Source organism: Amyelois transitella, chromosome 31, assembly GCF_032362555.1.
Source record: "Amyelois transitella isolate CPQ chromosome 31, ilAmyTran1.1, whole genome shotgun sequence".
NCBI lineage: Eukaryota > Metazoa > Arthropoda > Insecta > Lepidoptera > Pyralidae > Amyelois > Amyelois transitella.
In genome coordinates, this window is record NC_083534.1 from 1024026 (window position 1) to 1045627 (window position 21602).

The 21602-nt window shown below is 37.0% G+C and overlaps 2 protein-coding genes across 3 annotated transcripts in view; both read right to left on the reverse strand.

Moving 5' to 3' along the window:
- The window catches only part of LOC106142958 (insulin-degrading enzyme), a 37902-nt gene extending 22006 nt beyond the window's left edge, over positions 1 to 15896 (reverse strand). Inside the window, exons 1-16 of one of the 2 annotated variants that reach the window (XM_060953272.1) lie at positions 15728 to 15896; positions 15118 to 15279; positions 14598 to 14686; positions 14015 to 14100; positions 12974 to 13095; positions 10699 to 10868; positions 9744 to 9866; positions 8623 to 8825; positions 8104 to 8189; positions 7322 to 7436; positions 5374 to 5511; positions 4967 to 5088; positions 3937 to 4021; positions 3203 to 3331; positions 2430 to 2512; positions 2036 to 2180 (exon numbers count right to left, since the gene is read on the reverse strand). In XM_060953272.1, coding sequence (XP_060809255.1) covers positions 2036 to 2180; positions 2430 to 2512; positions 3203 to 3331; positions 3937 to 4021; positions 4967 to 5088; positions 5374 to 5511; positions 7322 to 7436; positions 8104 to 8189; positions 8623 to 8825; positions 9744 to 9866; positions 10699 to 10868; positions 12974 to 13095; positions 14015 to 14100; positions 14598 to 14686; positions 15118 to 15245 — 1824 coding nt within the window. In that variant the 5' untranslated portion in view covers positions 15246 to 15279; positions 15728 to 15896. Of the gene's footprint in view, positions 1 to 2035; positions 2181 to 2429; positions 2513 to 3202; positions 3332 to 3936; positions 4022 to 4966; positions 5089 to 5373; positions 5512 to 7321; positions 7437 to 8103; positions 8190 to 8622; positions 8826 to 9743; positions 9867 to 10375; positions 10460 to 10698; positions 10869 to 12973; positions 13096 to 14014; positions 14101 to 14597; positions 14687 to 15117; positions 15280 to 15727 lie in introns of those variants that run through there. The other variant, XM_060953271.1, reaches the window with a different exon arrangement.
- A 3402-nt stretch (positions 15897 to 19298) lies between these two features.
- On the reverse strand, positions 19299 to 21252 carry LOC106142942 (uncharacterized). The gene is made up of 3 exons (XM_013344898.2): positions 21015 to 21252; positions 20304 to 20465; positions 19299 to 19543 (listed from the first exon to the last, which is right to left on the reverse strand). The coding sequence occupies exons 1-3, from the start codon at positions 21250 to 21252 to the stop codon at positions 19299 to 19301; spliced, it is 645 nt and encodes a 214-aa protein (XP_013200352.2).
- Positions 21253 to 21602: the final 350 nt, after the last annotated feature.

The following is a 21602-nucleotide window of genomic DNA, read 5'->3' on the forward strand; positions in this document are numbered from 1 at the left end:
CTAAAAAAGTTAAATTGGAAGCTGCATTGGTGGCTTATCATGGTTTAGTCACCCCTCATTTAAACTATGGTGTAATATTTTGGGGTAATGCGGTAGAAGTTAACAAAGTCTTCAAGGCCCAAAAAAGATGTATCAGATCGATGTGTGGACTGAAATCTAGAGACAGCTGTGTGCCTATGTTTAAAGCACATAAAATGTTAACATTACCCAGTATTTATATATTAGAAGTTTGTCTTTTTGTAAAATCTAATCCCCACTTGTTTACAAAAATAGCGGACATAAGAATGAGGCCAGATCGTGTGAGACCTCAATACCAGCAAAAGTTGGTTATTGGAGGACATCATAAATCTTTGATAAGTAATAATGTGATCGGGATGGCTCCTAAGATTTTTAATAAATTGCCAGATAGTTATAAGACCGAAGATTTAGTGACATTTAAAAAGACAATTAAACAGCTTTTAATAGAAAGATGTTATTACAGTGTTAAAGATTTTCTACAAGACAATTTGACATAATAATTCGATTTAATTTATATAATTCTTATTTTTGATGTGTGTACTGACATTTTCAATTTTATTTTAATTTTTATGTTGACTTTATTTTATATAAATGTATGTAATTAATTATTGTACGTCTGTAAAGACAGGACTCAGTGGTACTCTATACAATTATATTATCTTTTTACCTGTGCTCCACAATAAATAGATTTGATTTGATTTGATTAGATTTAAATTATGTGACGTCAATAAGTGATACCTTGTATCCAATTTTGAAAATAAATCTATACTATTCTATTCTACATATAATCACGTCTATATCCCTTGCGGGGTGGACACGAGCCAACAGCATTGAAAACACTGACCGGCCACGTTCAGCTATGTTCGGCTTTAAGATAGAATTGAAAAAATTCTATTTTTTTTTTCTTTCCCATGAATGAACCACTCCGTCTCTTTCCCACGGTTGTCGTAAATAACGACTAAGGGAAAGGCTTACATACTTAGGATTCTTTTTAAGGCGATGGGCTAACAACCTGTCACTATTTGAATCTCAATTCTATCATTAAGCCAAATAGCTGAACGTGGCCATTCAGTCTTTTCAAGACTGTCGGCTCTGTCTACCCCGCAATGGATATAGACGTGACCATATGTATGTATTTTTTGGCTCTGTCTACCCCGCAAGTAGGGATGTAAATCGGTAATTTTACCCTGGTAAAATTCGGTAAAAAACGATATACGACGTAATTTTTGGTATTTTACGGTAAAATACGGTAAAATTTGGTAAAAAATGTTTTAAACGTAATTACGTTGGCAAAACTTTAAAATACAGAATTGTATATATTTGCTTGCTTACTTGTTTACTCTGCTATAGATTTATAGATTTGAATGAAATTTTACGGAGATACGAGCAGTTTTTAATTGAAAATAATAAAATATTTCAAATGTGAGAATGATTAATTCAATAAACATAATAATGATTAATTATAAAAACAAAATTCTTTTTTTATTCTTTATGTTAAGTTCAAAAAATCGTTTTTATAAAAATAAATTATCATTTTATGTTTTATTGTCTGCGTTAGATTTTACGTTTTCATTATATTTATTCTTATAAACTTAGGGCTATATACTTGGGCTTCTTCATTTAGGCGAATGGATTGTCACTATTTGAATCTCAATTCTATCATTAAGCCAAACAGCTGAACGTGGTCATTCAGTCTTTTCGGGACTGTTGGCTCTGTCTACCCCGTAAGGGATATAGACGTGACTATATGTATGTATGTAAATTCTAAATGTCGTAAACATGGAAAATGTAAATGTAATGTAAAAAAAAATCTCGTCGTAAGTCACTCGTAATTTTACCGTAATATATATAAATTACCGTAAAATACGCGTATTTTACCGATGATTTCAGTAAAATTACGTAATTTTACAACCCTACCCGCAAGCCATATAGACGTGACCATATATATGTATGCGTGTTTTTTCTCCCCTTTTCCCCTTAACAAATCGCACCAAACATTTACGAATGCACAACTCACGCTTATCCCGTACTTGGCGTTGCCGACGCTCCACCTGAGGCCGGCGAGTTCTGCCGCGTAAGCGAATTGTTGCAACGAATCCCTCAAGAGCAACACCCACACGGAAGTCAGACTGCACGCTAATGGCTCAGAGTAGGCTAGCGGACTGAAATTAATATAATACAATACGATTTAATACAATACAATTCAATACAAAACAATTACATTCAATACAATACGATTCAATACAATTCAATTTAATACAATATAATTCAATACAATTCTCAATCTCAATTCTTTCATTAAGCCAAACAGCTGAACGTGGCCTATCAATCTTTTCAAGACTGTTGGCTCTGTCTGCCCCGTAAGGGATAAAGACGTGATCATATGTATGTTAGTCTTGTAACTCACTCACCTGACCAGGTCGAAGGTCATCACAGCTTTGGGCAGGTGGAACTCTCCGTCTTTTTTGAACCACAGTCTCATCAATGGCGTATCCTGACAAAAAAAGGGAACAATAATGTGACAGTGCGGAAGAGGAATTCCAAGTTTACAAGTTAATGTACCTTAGTCGCCTTTTACGAGTACGATAAGAGATGGAGTGGTCGTGTTCTCTCATTTTTATACTTATATCGGCGCCCGGGAACCACACGGCAGAGTTTAAAATAATTTACAAGTGCATGTATATATGTATGTATATTATATGTAATACATAATACATATAATCACGTCTATATCCCTTGCGGGGTAGATAGAGCCAACAGTCTTGAAAAGACTGATAGGCCACGTTCAGCTATTTGGCTTTACGATAGCATTAAGATTCAAATAGTGACATGTTGCTAGCCCATTGCCTAAAAGATGAATCCCAAGTTTATAAGCCTATCCCTTAGTCGCCTTTTACGACATCCATGGGAAAGATATGGAGTGGTCCTATTCTTTTTTGTATTGGTGCCGGGAACCACACGGCACACATACATATATACATACATGCATACATATAATATATATGTATAGTATATAATATATATGTATAGTGTCGTGTGGTTCCCGGCACCATATGTATGTATGTATATATGTATGTATGTATGTATGCACGTATGTAAGTACGCATGTATTTATGTATGTATGTATGCACGTATGTAAGTATGCATGTATTTATGTATGTGTGTATGTGTGTATGTGTCTGACCTTGAGTATGACGGGCGCGGCGCTGTGGGCGGTGACGTCATCGCCGGCCTCCAGCTCCAGGCGCGCGGGCACGAACTCGTTGGGGGGGGGCAGGTGCAGTTGGGGGCACAATTTCACCGATTGCCATTCCTGTGGAAAGATTATATATGATACTAGAGGCCGCCCGCGACTTCGTCCGCATGGAAACCCTATCAATCCCGCGGGAAATCTGGGATAAAAAGTAGCCTATGTGTTATTCTGGGTCTTCAGCTACCTACATACCAAATTTCATGGTAATCGGTTCAGTAGTTTTTGTGAAAGAGTAACAAACATCCATACAAACTTTCGCCTTTATAATAGTAGTAGGATGTAGGTACAGCTGTATTTTGTTCTTGCCTATTTTATAATCGGGCAAAAAATTTAAATTTGAAATTTAAATATGATTGAATTTGAATTTTGTACAGCGTTAAAAAAGTAGCGTAAAAAATATTATGACGTTTTGAACACACCTACGTTGTTAGACAACAGTGAACTTTGTACAAAAGCAATAAAGCTCATATTGACTCAACGTTATAGTAAGATAACTTTTGGGGCTGTTTTAAGGGTTTTTCACTCACTCTCGCATTAATAATGTTAGTGGTAAATAGCGCGCTATTGCAAGTGTCGGTAAAACAGCTTTGTGTAAACATGTAATGGCGTCCAGGACGGTCGGTAAAACAGTGCACGGTTGAACAAAGCTAGATATTTAATCTTACCTTTATTTTGTTCGGCTCTATATCCTCCTGCAGATATTTGGTGCCGTACCATTTCTCTGTTTGTGTACATTTATCTCCGAAACATCTAGAAAAACATACATCACATAAAATATTCTAAATGGGTAAGTGTGTCTGTCTTTTAGGTTTTCACGACTAAACATTTACACCGATATTTATGAAATTTGAATGATAAGTAAGGAGGTAAATGCTTTATTGTTCACTAAAAGAGTACATTACAAATATAAAACAGTAGTGCAGTACAAAGGCGGGCTTATCCCTGAGTGAGATCTCTTCCAGCCAACCTGACAATAAGAGGATCGCATATTGAGGCAACAGTTCACGAGATGATGGTTCAAGGTTCAACCTTTGCAGGGGTACTAAATCGATCCAATACGGGTTAGGTTCCCCTGCAAAGGTTGCGGAGGTCGGACGGGAGTCGCTTCGTGTGAAAACCTGACTCACCCAATCCAGGGTCCATGGTCAAAGGCGCACCCCGGGCTCCTCTCCAGAGTGGTGAGGATGCGACCGGGACTAAAGCCAGGAGGATGTTGAAGACTCACTTGGCCACGAATCCCACACGACCATTACATACATACAAATATAATGTAATGTAATGTGTAAACAGTATAATGCAAACACAAATACTAGAACAGGAGCACTCCATCTCCTTCCCATGGATGTCGTAAAAGGCGACTAAGGGATAGACTTATTAACTTGAGATTGGCTAACTGTCTATTGCTAATCTAATTGATTTACTGAAGATGGCGAAACAAAAACTATGTTTTTTCTTAGTTTTTTATGATTTTTTTTTTATTAATCACTTATTCGACGTTTTAATTTAGACGTCACATCAATTAAATCTAATTATATCTACTACCGCTTTCAAAGCGCGCGTGTAAAAGGGACGGCGTGACAAACTACACTGCACCATTTTCATCGGACTTCAATTTACAAATTAACCAGAACATTACGGAATCAGCATTCTTAGGCAGCTAAACGAAATATGCACATTCCCTTAATCGCCACTTACTTGGCAACGATTCCCACACGGACGTTCTCCGGTGTGAGTAAATCCAGCAACTCCTCTATGAGGTCTGGGCGCCATTCCGTCATGATGTAATATGCGCTCAGTACGTCTTCCATTGGGAAATCCTGACAGAGGAAAATAATATTACGGGTTGGCTCAAAAAAAAGGAATTAAAAAACAATAAACAATATCATGGGTTGTCATTTCAGCATGATAAAAGACATTAATATTTAAGAATTAAAAACAAGAAACAATATCATGCGCTGACATGACAGCATAATAAAAGACGTCATTATTTAATAATATTTATGTTCCTACACCAACCAATGATTCAGTGACCATCAGATCCGAAGATTCATGTATCGGTCACCCATCTCACTCCTGACCATAGTTAGAGGCACTCAACTCACCTGCAACATGTGTACATGGCCCGTGACCATATTCCTCGGGTCCTGCACGTCTTTGAACCTGAACTCCATGGCCATGAGGTCCCTTTGTTCCTCCCACACCCACCGCTGGGGTCCCTCTTTGCGAAGCATTGCTATATACTGCGAAGAAATACAATTATAAGTACCCGGTTGAGCGAGCTTTGCTCGGTCTACCAGAGATGGCGCTGATATAGTTTCTTAAAACGCGGTTTTTTAAATGTTTATATAACTTGGGAACCGAGCTTTTCTCGAACCTAGGACCTTGATAAATCGATTCCTTGAGCCGAACAGCCCCTAATCTGTAACTTTCATGAAAATCGTTGGAGCCGTTTCCGAGATCCTGATTATATATATACAAGAATTGCTCGTTTAAATATATTAGATAGACTAGCTGTGCCCGCGACTTCGTCCGCGTGGAATAGTTATTTTGGGCATCATATTTATTTTTGCAAACATCCTCCTCGGCTTTATCAATTATAGCTGCTAATTGTTATGCGACTTGGCGACGACTTGGCCCGCATCATTACCCGCGACGGAACGGAGACCGTATAGTGAGATGAGAGGCCTTTGCCCAGTAGTGGGATCTTACCGGCTGATACTTTACTTTAAAATAGTAATATCTTCTAAGATGTTCATTGAAATTAAGTGATATCAAAGACAGTTGTGTTTACAATTTAATACTCATAATTAACAACAATCTTAAAAGATAGACATAATCAGTTTAAAAGTAGGTAAGAGGAAAAACTGACAAACATACAAAGAAAGTATTATAAGTAGAATGATACCTATCTATATGTAGGAAGTAGGATAGAGCAGGGCGATCGAAAGATGCGGGGTGGGGGGCGGTCAGGCGGTCACGCGTATTAGAAAGAACGCTGGTTCGCCGTATTAAATGTTTCGCTGCAAATTGCTTATAACGACTATATCTCAAAACCTATTCGTCTGATTTATATACTGTAAATGGCAATTTTAGTCTACATGAAAAGCCGAAAGTAATAAACATATTTATTTGGATAAGGATTAATACTGAATTAAAGAAAATTGGTTTCAAAATAACTTATGTTTATAATGAAAAAATAATCTTCAAAAATGAACATAAAAGTGGTTATTGTAAGTAAACCTTAAGAGATAGATATATGCTCTCGCGGACTTTTTTGTGGCAAAAAATTAGTACTTCACATCTTTAGTACATTGTTTTACTATATCTTTGTTGGTTTGCGCAGCGTTCGCGTGGAAAGCTCGCAGATGGCCGACTCATTCAACTTTCACCTGCATTGTTGACGTTTCCAGTAGGAAATCCGGGATAAAATGTAGCCTATAGCCTTCCTCGATAAATAAGACTATCTAACAGTGAAAGAATTATTCAAATCGGTTCAGTAGTTTCTGAGATTAGCGCGTTTAAACAAACAAACAAACAAACAAAACAAACTCTTCAGCTTTATAATATTAGTCGTAGGAAATCCGGGATAAAATGTAGCCTATAGCCTTCCTCGATAAATAGACTATCTAACAGTGAAAGAATTATTCAAATCGGTTCAGTAGTTTCTGAGATTAGCGCGTTTAAACAAACAAACAAACAAACAAACAAACAAACAAAACAAACTCTTCAGCTTTATAATATTAGTATAGATAAATAAAAAAAATAACCAAAGAAGTTGCATGTGCAAGTCGAATACTAAAAATATATAATACCACATCGTCAGAATCCCAAGTTTACAAGCCCATCCTTTAGTCGCCTTTAACGACATCCACAGGATAGAGATGGGAGTGGACCCAATTTTTTTTTCCTATTAGTGCCTGTAACAACACGGCACTGTGATTTCATGTACCTATAAAATCAGTCAAAAAAAAACTTACTGTTGGCTCTGTCTACCCCGCAAGGGATATAGACGTGACTATATGTATGTATGTAAATGAATATTACTCTCACCTGGAACACCAATTCGATGATATCGTCTATATGGTCCACCCCGTCTTCGGTCAGGTCGACTTGGACCCCGAAGAATGCGAACCCCCTACCGCCCACACGAGTGCCGCCCACCAAACTGATTGTAACGGTGATAAATAAATTCATTTTATCATTTGGAGTTGTAATTACTAGATAGTAGGTATTTATTTCTACACTAGCTGTGGCCACGACTTCGTCCGCGTGGAATAGTTATTTTGGGCATCATTGAAGCCCTCAAGGAGGAATAATTTCCCCCGTTTTTTCTTATTCACATTTTCCATTATTTCTTCGCTCCTTATAGTTGCAGCGTGATGTTATATTGCCTAAAGCCTACCTAGATAAATGGTCTATTCAACGCAAAAATAATTTTACAATTCGAACCAGTAGTTCCTGAGATTAGCGCGTTCAAACAAACAAACTCTTCAGCTTTATAATATTAGTATTCAATGATGACCAAAATAAATAGTGTCTAATAAACTTGAGATTGTGTAACAAGAAAAATTTATAATTCTTCTTCTTCTCCCTCCTGGCCTTTAGTCCCGGTCGCATCCTCACCACTCTGGAGAGGAGCCCGGGGTGCGCCTTTGACCATGGACCCTGGATTGGGTGAGTCAGGTTTGCACCGAGTCTCTTTTAAAGTTTATATATATCTTCTGTAACATTAACCAAACTAGTGGAATGAGTTAGTCTCTGCCTACCCCTCTGGGAAAGAGGCGTGATTTTATGTATGTATATAACATTAACATGTTACAAAAGATTAATACCTGTTACACCACCCCCTGGCCTTCAATTCTGACAGCAAACTGCCGGGGCCTTCGTGTCCGAGCAGATTTGACAGGTAATGTCCGGGCTGAAACAAAAATGTCACTCGTTATTCATTCACTAATTTATGCATTCACTCATTCACTTATTTACTCATTCACTTATTAACTCTTTCGCTTATTCACTTATTAACTCTTTCGCTTATTCACTTATTCACTCTTTCGCTTATTCACTCATTCGCTTATTCACTCATTCGCTTATTCACTTATTCAATCATTCTCTTATTCACTCATTCTCTTATTCACTCATTCACTCATTCGCTTATTCACTCGTTCACTTATTCACTCGTTCACTTATTCACTCGTTCACTTATTCACTCATTCACTAATTAACTCATTCACTTATTCACTCATTCGCTTATTCATTCGTTCACTTATTCAGTCATTCATTTATTCACTCATTGTCATATTTAAAGGTAATTTACAAAAAAAAGAAAAAAACAGTACAATAACCCAACTCACCCCGCTCTTGTAATGATGAGTCGTGTCAGGCACAGAGAAATCAATGGACAGCGAGCGTAGATCCTTGACGGGGAGACAGTAGGCGCGCTTGCGGCGGAGCCCCGCCGGGAACGGGGGCTCCGGCCAGCGGGGCGGCGGCACCGCGCGGTCCTCCACCGCCGAGAACAGCGGCACCACCATCTGTTCCAGCTCGTCCAGGGACTCTGGCGAATTGTGGTCAACGTTAAATATGTATATATACATACAAACATACATGCATACATACATACAAACAAACAAACATACATACATACATACATACAAACAAACATACATACATACATCCAACAAACAAACATACATACATACATACATAAATACAAACAAACATACATACATACATACAAACATAAAATCACGCCTTTTTCCCGGAGGGGTAGGCAGAGACTACATCTTTCCACTCGCCACGATCTCTGCATACTTCCTTCGCTTCAACCACATTCATAACTCTCTCTAGCCCATCTTCATCAGTTGCTAGCCCATCGCCTAAAAGAAGAATCCCAAGTTTATAAGCTGAACCCCTTAATCGCCTTTTACGACATCCATGAGAACGAGATGGAGTGGTCCAAATCTTATTGTATACATAAATTTATACGGGACAGATTACACAGATTGAGTTGGCGTAGAAGTAAGTTCGAGACACATGTTACGAGATACTAACTCAACGATACAAAATTTTATAATAAAAACTTGTATGAGATAAACATCCCAGACCCAGGCCAATCGGAGAAAGTTAGTTTCTCATCACGCCCTGGCCTGGATTCGAACCCGGGCCCTCCCGTGTCACAGACCAGCGCTCCACCACCAGCACGCCACAGAGGCCTTCGAAGAAATATAATTTAAACTAGAGGCCGCCCGCGACTTCGTCCGCATGGAAACCCTATCAATCCCGCGGGAACTCTGGGATAAAAAGTAGCCTATGTGTTATTCTGGGTCTTCAGCTACCTACATACCAAATTTCATGGTAATCGGTTCAGTAGTTTTTGCGTGAAAGAGTAACAAACATGCATACAAACTTTCGCCTTTTAAATAGTAGTAGGATTAAAATTCTGTTTTTCCTCACAGTCTGAAAAAATTCTCACCTTTACCAAGAACCACAAGAGTCATGATGTTAGCAGAGTACCATTCCTGGTGGAACTCCAGCAGTGCTTTTCTAACATCTATGCCTTTTGACTTCGGTATAGTTTCCAATGTCTCCCTGTTCCCTGTAACAGGAAATGTAAATATACATACAAACATACATATACATACACACAATAAGAGTTTATAATCCTTGGTCTTGGAGAGACTGTAAGCCACGTTCAGATGTCTGGCTTAACGATAGAATTGATAGAACAATACGTTCATACATACATATAATCACGTCTATATTCCTTGCGGGGTAGACAGAGCCAACAGTCTTGAAAAGACTGAATGGCCACGTTTAGCTGTTTAGCTTAATGATAAAATGAAATGAGATTCAAATAGTGACAGGTTGCTAATCCATCGCCTAAAAACCCTGACTAAAACCTGACAAAATACTAACTATACAGTTCTACATAAACTTGTAGTAAGGATGAAGAAAAGTTCATTTAAAAGAAGGAAAAGGAAAAAATATATTTAAACAAAATTACTAATTCGACATGACCCCTGACTAAAACCTGACAAAAACACGATACAGTTCTATATAAACTGGTAAAACAAAACCATTATAAAATGACCCCTGGAAACTGACCAGTGCCGAACTTGTGGTAAGGATGGTTGGGATCCGCGGAGCTCTTGTTGAGCTGGTCCAGCCGCCACGTGTCAGACGAGGCATTCTTCTGATTTTTACTATTTATTTCTATTGAAATTCTCTTACTTTACATAACCATAAAAATGGCCAGTATTAAAAATCACTACCTAAATGAAATTCAATTAAAAAAAAGAACATTTATATTTAACCGACATCACCATTTTGACGTGACCCCTGACTCCCTTAACGCAAAATACACTAAACAGTTCTACAAAAACTGGTCAAACAAAACCACAACCATAAAATGAGCTCTAAAAACTCACCAGTGCCGAACTTGTGATAAGGATGGTTGGGATCCGCGGAGCTCTTGTTCAGCTGGTCGAGCCGCCACGTGTCTGACGCAGCGTTTTTCTCGTGCTCAGAATTTACCGCGCTCAGTTCCCGGCCGGTAGCCGATTCGGTGAAGAGGGGCGCTATGAAGAATTGTGCGAATCTGTGGAGTATTTACAATTTTTACATACATATATACATAAATATATAGTGGGCCTGCTAGAAGAAATTTCTCTAGAAATAAGTAGTGCCCTTGTACTGAATTCTCTTTAAGTTTTTTTTTGCAAATTTTTCTTGTTGTACATAAATATATAAATATAAAAAAAAAATTAGGCCTCTTTCCCGGAGGAGTAGGCAGAGACTACCTCTTTCCACTTGCCACGATCTCTGCATACTTCCTTCGCTGCATTTTACATACATACTACTTATATATAATCACGTCTGTATCCCTTGCGGGGTAGACAGAGTCAAAATTCTTGAAAATACTGACAGATAAAGTAAAGCCATCAAAAACATCCTGTAAATAAAAATAGGTAAAAAAACTTTTTAAGTTAAACGGTTTTATGTTAAACATACATTGCAATGTTTAATATTAATGTACTAAAAACCAAAAAATAAAATAGATACAGTCGTGGGAATTATAAACATATGCATAGACTAGACTAAAATAAAACCGTGGGGCACGTCAATTGTCTACAATCGTTGATTAAAATGTTTGTTTTGTAATGTTACACTATAATTAGGCAGTTGTTCAACCGACAACGATGGACGTGTGATAAGTAGGGCTAGAATATGGAAACAAGTTAGCAAGCTCGATTAAGCGAGTTTTAGGGTTTCATAATGTTGAGCGAGTAGTACTTTTATCATAAGTTTTGTCGATTAAAGACAAACTACGAGCAGTGAAACGATTCCTCGCTAGCCAGCAAAATAGTAAGTAATTTGCGCACCGTCTGCGGGCCAACTGCCTAACGACGAATTAAACGATTCTTCTATCGCACATTAAGTCTATAATTTGTAGACAATTGACGTGCCCCACGGTTTTATTTTAGTCTAGTCTATGCATATGTTTATAATTCCCACGACTGTATCTATTTTATTATTTTTTGGTTTTTAGTACATTAATATTAAACATTGCAATGTATGTTTAACATAAAACCGTTTAACTTAAAAAGTTTTTTTACCTATTTTTATTTTCTAGTTTTTAGTTTTTATTTCGCATTCTGTTTAATTCATTTAGTGCTTCATTATTGCAAGGTTTCTTGCCCGTTACTTTATTGCAGTCCAACTCCTCTATACGTAGTCCCTGCAAAGATCTTACTCTACTAAGAGCCACGTAGGCTTGACCTTCTTCAAACAGTTTCGCACCTAAGTATACGACTGCGTGATCAGGCAGCACTGTGCTGCCCTGCATTTTATGTATTGTAGAAGCCCATGATTTAGATTTTAATTTTGAATAGTAAATTGTATTCTACTTGTTGAGACCTTTCATTTGATACCCATGTTGATGGGATTGATAAAACCTAAGTTATCCGCCATTTTGTAGAGGCCGCCATCTTGGATTTCAATTTTTTATAGTATATTGTATTCTGCTTGTTGAGCCCTTTCATTTGATACCCATATTGATGGGATTAATGAAACCTAAATTATCCGCCATTTTGTAACGGCGGCCATCTTGAATTTATAATGATAATGAATAAACATAATTATATTGTCACCAAAATCCAAAGTGTATACAAAATTTCAGATTAATCGGTTGACAGGAAGAGGGTGAAATTTGAATTACTAAATTTGACCCAAGAATAAATAAAACAAACGGGGTGAGCTAAATAAAACCGTTTAAAAAAATCAAGTCTCTCAGCTCAGTCTTTCTACCGTAAAAAGTTGTGAGATTCATGTGATACCAAGTCGGTTAATCTATTTAGTCTCTACTTAAAGGACCTTCTGTCTTAAGTTATTACATGAGTTATTATCATGCCAATATTATATTAGATTTTTTTAACATTAAAATTTTACATTTAACATTTAAATTTCGAATATTGTTTGATTTGAATATTTTTTTTTTCTTTTTTTTTTTGGACAAATAACACAGATTGAATTAGCATGAAATCGATTATCCGGATTTTCGATTATCCGAATTGCCACTGTTTTTAATTGTTTCGGATAATCGGGATTCTACTGTATACAACCAAACAAACAAAGTTTTCCTCTTTATAATATTATATAGTGTAGATATATAATATATATATAACTATATATATACACACTTACATATCCAGAGCGCCGGCCAGGTGCGCCGGTAATACGTCGAAATAATACATGGTGTGGTCGGAGGACGTCGACGCGTTGGACGAGCCGCCGTGTTCCGCGAGATAGCGGCTGTATTCATTCTCCTGGGAATGAAGAGTCACATGTGAAGCTATAGATTGAAGGTTTAATTTATAGATTTTTCTCAATTATTGGCATATCTTTTGGTTGACGTCAAATAATATACTTAAAACATTGGTTGACGACAAATAAATTACTTAAAACATTGGTTAGCGTCAAATAAATTACTTAAAACATTGGTTGGCGTCAAATAAATTACTTAAAACATTGGTTGGCGTCAAATAAATTACTTAAAACATTGGTTGGCGTCAAATAAATTACTTAAAACATTGGTTGGCGTCAAACAAATTACTTAAAACATTGATAGACGTCAAATAAATTACTTAAAACTAATTTTACTGCCACTTCCGAAGCGTCGGTAGAGAAGGAGCGGCAACAAACTGCACTGTACCATTTTCTTCAACAACGTCAACTTCACAACTATCTTGATAATACTGATGGGCCACGTTCAGATGTTTGGCTTAATGATAGAATTGAGATTCAAATAGTGACAGGTTGCTAGCCCATCGCCTAAAAGTAGAATCCCAAGTTTATAAGCATATCCCTTAGTCGCCTTTTACGACATCCATGTGCCCTTTTGCGCCACACGCATTTTAACCGAGCCCGTTACCGAAATCTTATCTCTTTACTAGCTGTGCCCGCAACTTCGTCCGCGTGGAATAGTATTTTGGGCATCATTGCAGCCCTCAAAAATGAATAATTTCCCCCGCTTTTATTTACATTTTCCATTAATTCTTCGCTCCTAATAGTTGGAACGTGACGAACGATATATAGTCTAAAGCCTTTCTCGAAAAATGTTCTATTCAACGCAAAAATAATTTTTCAATTCGAACCACTAGTTCCTGAGGTTAGCGCATTCAAACAAACAAACTAACTCTTCAGCTTTATAATATTAGTTTACTTAGATGAATACTTTGGACTCACTTCTGGGTATTTCTTCGTGCCCAAAAACAGCATATGCTCGCAGAAATGGGCGAGGCCTGGCAGCTCATTAGGGTCGCTCAGATAACCTGATGATTATAAGAAAAAAATATATATACATATATATACATATAATATATAATATACGGTGTGGTTCCCGGCAACCAATACAAAAAAGAATAGGACCACTCCATCTCTCTCCCACGGATGTCGTAAAAGGCGACTAAGGGATAGGCTTACAAACTTGGGATTCTTTTTTTCAGGTAATGGGCTACCAACCTGTCACTATTTGAATCTCAATTCTATCATTAAACCAAATAGCTGAGCGTGGCCTATCAGTCTTTTCAATACTGTTGGGAGCCAACAGTATTGAAAAGACTGATAGGCCACGCATGTCTACCCCACAAGGGATATAGACGTGACCATATATATGTATGTATGTACGCGTAAATTTCTTCGCGCTGACTAACAGTTGTCGTGTGACCGGCTATTGTCACGTGCGGCGTATAGATGTCGCCACACAGCTCAAACTCTCCAACGTCCAGTGGAAGCTATAATATAGAAAAGAAATAAAGAAAAAACTCACCAACGCCAACGTCTATGGCGGCAGCGGACTTGTCCGTGGTGGGATCGCTGACCAGCAACACCTTCAGGCGATTTGACAGCTCCAGACCTCTGAAACAAGATTATGTCAATGACTAGCTGTGCCCGCGTCTTCGTCCGCGTGGTATAGTTATTTTGGACATCATTGAAGCTCTCAAGGATGAATAATTTTCCCCAAATTTTTTTTTTCACATTTTCCATTATTTCTTTGCTCCTTATAGTTGCAGCATGATGTTATATAGCCTAGAGCCTTCCTCTATAAATGGTCTATTCAGCACAAAAATAATTTTCAATACGAATCCGTAGTTTCTGAGATTAGCGGGTTCAAACAAACAAACTCTTCAGCTTTATAATATTAGTATAGATTAGATCTCTATAAAAACTATTCAACACGGACGAAGTCGCGAGCACAGCTAGTATTCTGATATTTACTTTAAATTAAAAATTCAATTTATTAATTTAAAAGAGAAATAAAAGGAATTGTTATTTATAAAAAAAAATACCTGTATTCCCTGTTATCAACCTGGGATTTCACAATATCATTGACCCTTTTCACCACTCCTGGAGAACCGGGTCCTCGGGGGCCTGGGGTTCCCGGTGGATGCCTCGGGGAGCACTGAGGTGACGTCATGTTGGAGTGATGACGTCTTTGGTAAAACAGGGTACTGAAAATTTTAAAAGATTGATGACTGTGGATGTTGCAAAAGAAGTAGGTATGCTGGATTTATGGCAGGTTTTATTTTCTGCATTTACTGCAGGCGGAAAAATATATCTTTGCCTACCCCCCGATCGGACAATTAATTAAATTCTTACAGACCAGTAGATAGATCAGAATATAACAGCTATTTAGAATACTTGTCCATCTCTTTCACGTGCAAATTAACTTTTAAATAAAAAAAATATAGTTATATATTTCATTCTATATTCTAATAAGATTCTTTCAAGTTTTAAAAACAATAACATAATCACATCATGTTCCAAGTACCTTCATATTCAAGAAGAATAAAGTGTAGGTGTAGGCATTGCTAATAAGTAATCAATTTCAATAAACAAAAAAACACTTGTATAAACAGAAGGCTTTTTGTGATATAATGATGCATTGGAAAAACTAACCTATTGTTATTGATTCGGTACGGTATGGTAGGAGAAAAACTGTGTATTCCAATAATCAACAACCTTCGCGATGCCAGCTTGCTGACTTTTGTCTTACAACTAAAATAAAAATCACACAATTTACAAAATAATTTCAAAGAACAAGCGAGACGTGTTGACAAGAAGAAATATTGAATTGAAAATGATGACAGAACGACAATGACAAGACAACATTATGACAATGACAGATTGGACTTAAAAAAAAATTGTGTGTAGGCTTGTCTTATTATATATACATACCCATTTCCTTCGCTTCATCCACATTCATAAGTAACTCTCTTCATGCGAGGTCGGTGGTTTCGGGTACTTTTTAACTTGACCCTTTACCAGGACGTCCTTAATTTGATCAAGATATGTTTGTCTAGGTCTTCCCACTTCGACCTTTCCCTACACACTCTCCATGTATATCTGCTTAGTCAACCTGTTTTCATACATTTTTTGTCTTATTATCTTTTGCTCAAAATATTTAATTTAAAAAAAATACGGTCCCAGTGAAGATGAAACCGGGACTAACTCCAAAAGAATGAAGGAGAAGGTACAGTTAGTATCATATTTGGGAAAGTTAGTATTGTGGCGTCATCTCTACATCTCTACGCCACAAGTCACAACAACCATTCACGCAACGCTAAAGTCAAAAACATCGAAAAGTCTAAATCGCGCAAGCAAAGATTTCACGGATTGGAGCTCGACACTACATCGTCTGTCGCGTGATTCCCCAGGCGTCACACCAGCCTGGCGCAAGATCTTCCCTTTGATGGCGGTCGAGCCGAATCAACGCTTTAGCTACAGTATATTAATTAACATAAGTTACAAAGTCACTTTGCGGCTACCTTGCTAAGTACTGGACCAGTACTTATTAAGTTAGTGCCTACTTACATACATTCAAAAACGTCTATATCCCTTGCGGGATAGACAGAGCCATTACTCTTGAAAAGACTGAAAAACTGCGTTCAGCTATTTAACTCAATGATGGAATCGAGATTCAAATAGTGACAGATTGTTCTCCTATCGCCCATAAAAATAATCCCAATTTTATAAGCCTTACCCTTACCCGGCTTTTACGACATCCATGGGGAAGATATGGAGTGTTCCTATTCTTAAGTGGTGAGAACCACGCGGCTGGTACCAACATATAAGTACATATTTAAAAATAAATTTTATTTTGTAGTAGTATGTAGGTTTGATTCGTGTGGAAAGCTGCAGTCTCTACCTACCCCTCCAGGGAAGAGGCGTGATTTTATATACCAACGTATATATGCCGTATGGTTTCCGGCACCAATACAAAAAAGGATAGGACCACTCCATCTCTTTCCCATGGATGTCGTAAAAGGCGACTGAGGGATAGCCTTACAAACTTGGGATTCTTTTTTAAGGTAATGGGCTAGCAACCTGTCACAATTTGAATCTCAATGCTATCATTCAGCCAAATAGCTGAACGTGGCCGTTCAGTCTTTTCAATACTGTTAGCTCTGTCTACCCCGCAAGTGATACAGACGTGACCATATGTATATATGTACGTTTATATATTTATTTATTTAACGACCCACCTACTCACATCTTAAAAGCACTGTAGGTTCAATCTATGACCAACATCATTTGCCAAATGACTTAGTAATGCATATGCGTTGTACGGAACGTACTTAATAGTTTGGCTTATGACTATGGGCCATAATGGTTATGGCAGAAACATTAACCAAGTATACACCTTACTATATAGTTATATCACGTCTCTATTCTTAACGGAGTACACAGAGCCTAAAGGCTAAAAGGTCACGTTTAGCTGTGCTAAGATCACAAGTAGGTACAAATTCGAATTCAAAATCTTTATTGTATACTAGCTGTGCCCACGACTTCGTCCGCGTGGAATAGTTATTTCGGGCATCATTGAAGCCCTCAAGGATGAATAATTTTCCCCGTTTTTTATCACATTTTCCATTATTTCTTCGCTCCTAAAAGCAGCACAGTGATGTTATATATAGCCTAAAGCCTTCCTCGATAAATGGTCTATTCAACACAAAAATATTTTTTTCAATTTGAACTAGTAGTTCATAAAATTAGCGCGTTCTAAAACACAAACATACAAACTTTTCAGCTTTATAAGTATTGATCATAAAGTACCTACATCAGTTGAATTACAGTACAATATGAACCCTGTTGGGCATCGCAATTTTAAAATAATATGGAACGGCGGGCAGGTTTATGTCGGCTATTATGTTGAACTAGCGGACCCGACAGACTTCGTTCTGTCAAAAAGATTTGTAATATGACAGTTTTTTGTTCCTATCTATTAGACCTACATTGCTTAGACAACAGTGAACTTTATACATTAGCAATAAAGCTCAAATTGACTGTACGTATTAGTTAGAAAACGTTTGTATGGGATAAAGAAAAGGACTGTTTTTAAGGTTTTTCGGGCAATTATTTGGTATTTTTTCGCCGTAAAAACCATCGTTGAGCTTCGACGAATATTTAAAAAAAAAATTGGCCAAATTGGTCCACGCGTTCTTGAGTTATGTGCTTACCAACACATTTAGCGATTCATTTTTATATTATAGATATAACAAAGATATAACAATATAAAAAAATGTCGCATTATATTTGGAGTTAATACTAATAAGCAATTTAAAATAAATATAATTTAGGTCACATGTTAACGACCAAGTAAGCATGACTTACCCAATCCAGATGCAAGAGGTGGAGATGTCACCGCGATTGACGGCCTCTGTGGCGCAGCGGTAGTGCGCTTGTATTGTCTGTGACACCGGGGGTCCCGGGTTCGAATCACGGCCAGGGCATGATGAGAAAAGAACTTTTTCTGATTGGTCTGGGTCTTGGAAGTTTATCTATATATGTAAGTATTTATTATAAAATATAGTATCGTTGAGTTAGTATCTCGTAACACAAGTCTCGAACTTACTTCGAGGCTAAGATCTGTGTAAACTGTTCAAAAAATTTACGACATGCGGTTTCCTCTTGTTCATTAATTTGTCATACCAGTATTATGACTATAAGAACATACATATGCTTACTCGTAGTGTCATACTATGATATTTGAAGTCGGTTAGAAAAACTTAATAATTCCTCTCATCTTTTTGATTAATTACCTAGTTTGTAAAAAAAAGACAATTAGCATATAAATGTATATGTAATTTACATCTATATATTTTACATCTATAGGAAAGGTTTAATTTTAAAATAAAATCTTTTCAGTATTCTGAAAAGCACTTTAGAATAGTAAAAAAACCGTTTACATTTTCTGATTAAATTCTTAATTTTTAAATTTGTAATTACACAATTTTTCTTAAAATATTTTTTTATTACGATCAATACGTCTGCGTTATTATCAAACATGTCAAAAAAAAAATGTTTGTTTATCTGTCCATCATGTTTTCTTTAAATTCTACACTATTGTTAATCTTTTTTTTTTCTTTGCCTCAGTCTGGCTCAAATACGTGAATTCGTGTTTTTTTTTTTTGTTTAATATGTAATTAATTTTAGTCACAAATAATTTTATTTGCTTAATTCGTGCATTTCAATCAACAGGTTTAAATATTTTATCACTCTTTTCATCTTCAGAGTCCTCTCGACTCGACTCGTATTCGAATTCGTCATATTTTTCATCGACCAGAGACAAAAGAGATGTTCTTCGCGCCATTTTCGGTTCGCTCATAGTGCGTCGCGCGTCTATAGTTGATTCTTGATCATTCTGTGACTGTGACCCAACCATTTTCATATGCTCCACGGTGACTTTAATGTTGTTTTGGAGTTTTTCTCTATCTATAAGTTGATAAAGACGTAATTAAAGACGGTTTTAGCTCTATGGATCACGACATTTTTTTAATGCGATTACTTTAGCTCTTGCTTATAAATTCTAAAACTTTTGCGACAAAAATTAACAATGCTAAATTTTAAGAAATTGCTAAAACGAATAAAATAATAAAAGAGGTATTATATTGGCGTGTCCTCAGTTGCACGCACCTTCTACCATTAGTCTTCAGAGCCTGGGGTCCGCTAGTACGCCAGGTAACTTTCTAACCAGGTAACCTTGATCGAACCAATACAGGTAAGGTTCCCCTTCAATGGTTCAAATCAAAACGGAGGTCAAATGGGAGTCGTTTCGTGTAAAAACCTAACTCACCCAATCCAGGGTCGATGGTCAAAGGCATACCCCGGGCTCCTCTCCTGAGTAGTAAGGATGCAAACTGGACTAAAGCCAGGAGGAAAAAGATGAATGACCAATTACAACGCAAAGTTTGACGATGTTTGACGGCCTCTAATGGCGCAGCGGTAGTACGCTTGTCTGTAACACCGGAGGTCCCGGGTTCGAATCCCGGTCAGGGCATGATGAGAAAAGAACTTTCTCTGATTGGCCTGGGTCTTGGATGTTTATCTATATATGTAAGTATTTATTATAAAATATAGTACCGTTGAGTAAGTATCTCGTAACTCAAGTCTCGAACTTACTTCGAGGCTAACTTAATCTGTGTAATTTAACCTGTATAAAAAAAAGTGATTGCCAGATTTGAAAATCATTTACCTGGTAGGCAGTCTTCAGGACAGGGGCATATAGTTGATATGTCCGGGGTAACAATACGAATGTTCGCGAACGAATGTTTGAGCACGAAGTTCTCCTTGTCACAACCGCATTTGCCACAAGCGCTTTTGCGTTTAACGACCTCTTTCGTGGAGTGTATTCCTCCTGTGAAATACAATACAAATTAACTTCATTGCCCATTAAAAAAAAAACATATGTAGTAGAAAAATTATGAACCAGCTGTGCCCGCGACTTCGTCCGCGTGGAATAGTTATATCATTAAAGACCTCGACGATGAATAATTTTACCCGTTTTTTCCACATTTACCATTATTTCTTTATTATAGTTGCTGCGTGATGTTATATAGCCTAAAGCCTTCCTCGATAAATGGTCTATTCGACGCAAAACTAATTTTTCAATTCGATCCAGTAGTTCCTGAGATTAGCGCGTTCAAACAAACAAACTCTTCAGCTTTATTTAGGGAAGACAGAGCCAACAGACTTGCAAAAGACTGTATAGACCGTGTTCGGCTAAAGGAGGGAATTGAGATTCAAATAGTCACAGGTTGCTAGCCCATCGTCTACAAGAAGAATCTCTAATTTATTAGCCTTTCCCTTAGTCGCCTCTTACGACATTCATGGCAAAAATATGGAGTGGTCCTATTCTTAAGTACCACACGGCAAAAAAAATGATGAAATGCAAAAGATATCTGACCTTTCGCTCCTTTAGAGAAATTTAGGGGCACAACCGCTTCGTGAGAACCATTATCCTTCTTGCTACTTCTACTTCTGCCCCCCAAAGAAGCTAACGCCTTTTTTATGGTGGACTTGATACTCCTCTTTTCTTCTGGGGTGTAAAGGAGATTACAAATACACTTGTCGCTCGGCCCTTTTCCTTCAGTCATAAGTTGTAGTGATTCTTCGTCCAACTTTTTAATTTTACTGTAGTCCATGGCCGTAAGAGCTTTTTTTTATTTTTGGTTAATTTTTTTATTGGTTACTTTTTTTTTTTAATTTTAACAATGATATAAAGAGTGTATTTTTAATGTTTTTTACTAATGTTAAATTATAAATATCTATTTGTATTTTTTTTTTATATTTAGAAGTGATTTTTCTTTTATTGTCGTCTAAATACTTATTTGCTGAGCTTTATAGATATTTTCTTACTATGGAGTAATGTTTAGTCAAACTAATAATGTTGGTTAAATACGAGAGAAACATATTTATGCAGAGCTTCTACGGGATATGTACCTTTTAAGTTTCATATAAAAATAAGTGTTTACGATACTAAACATATTATTAG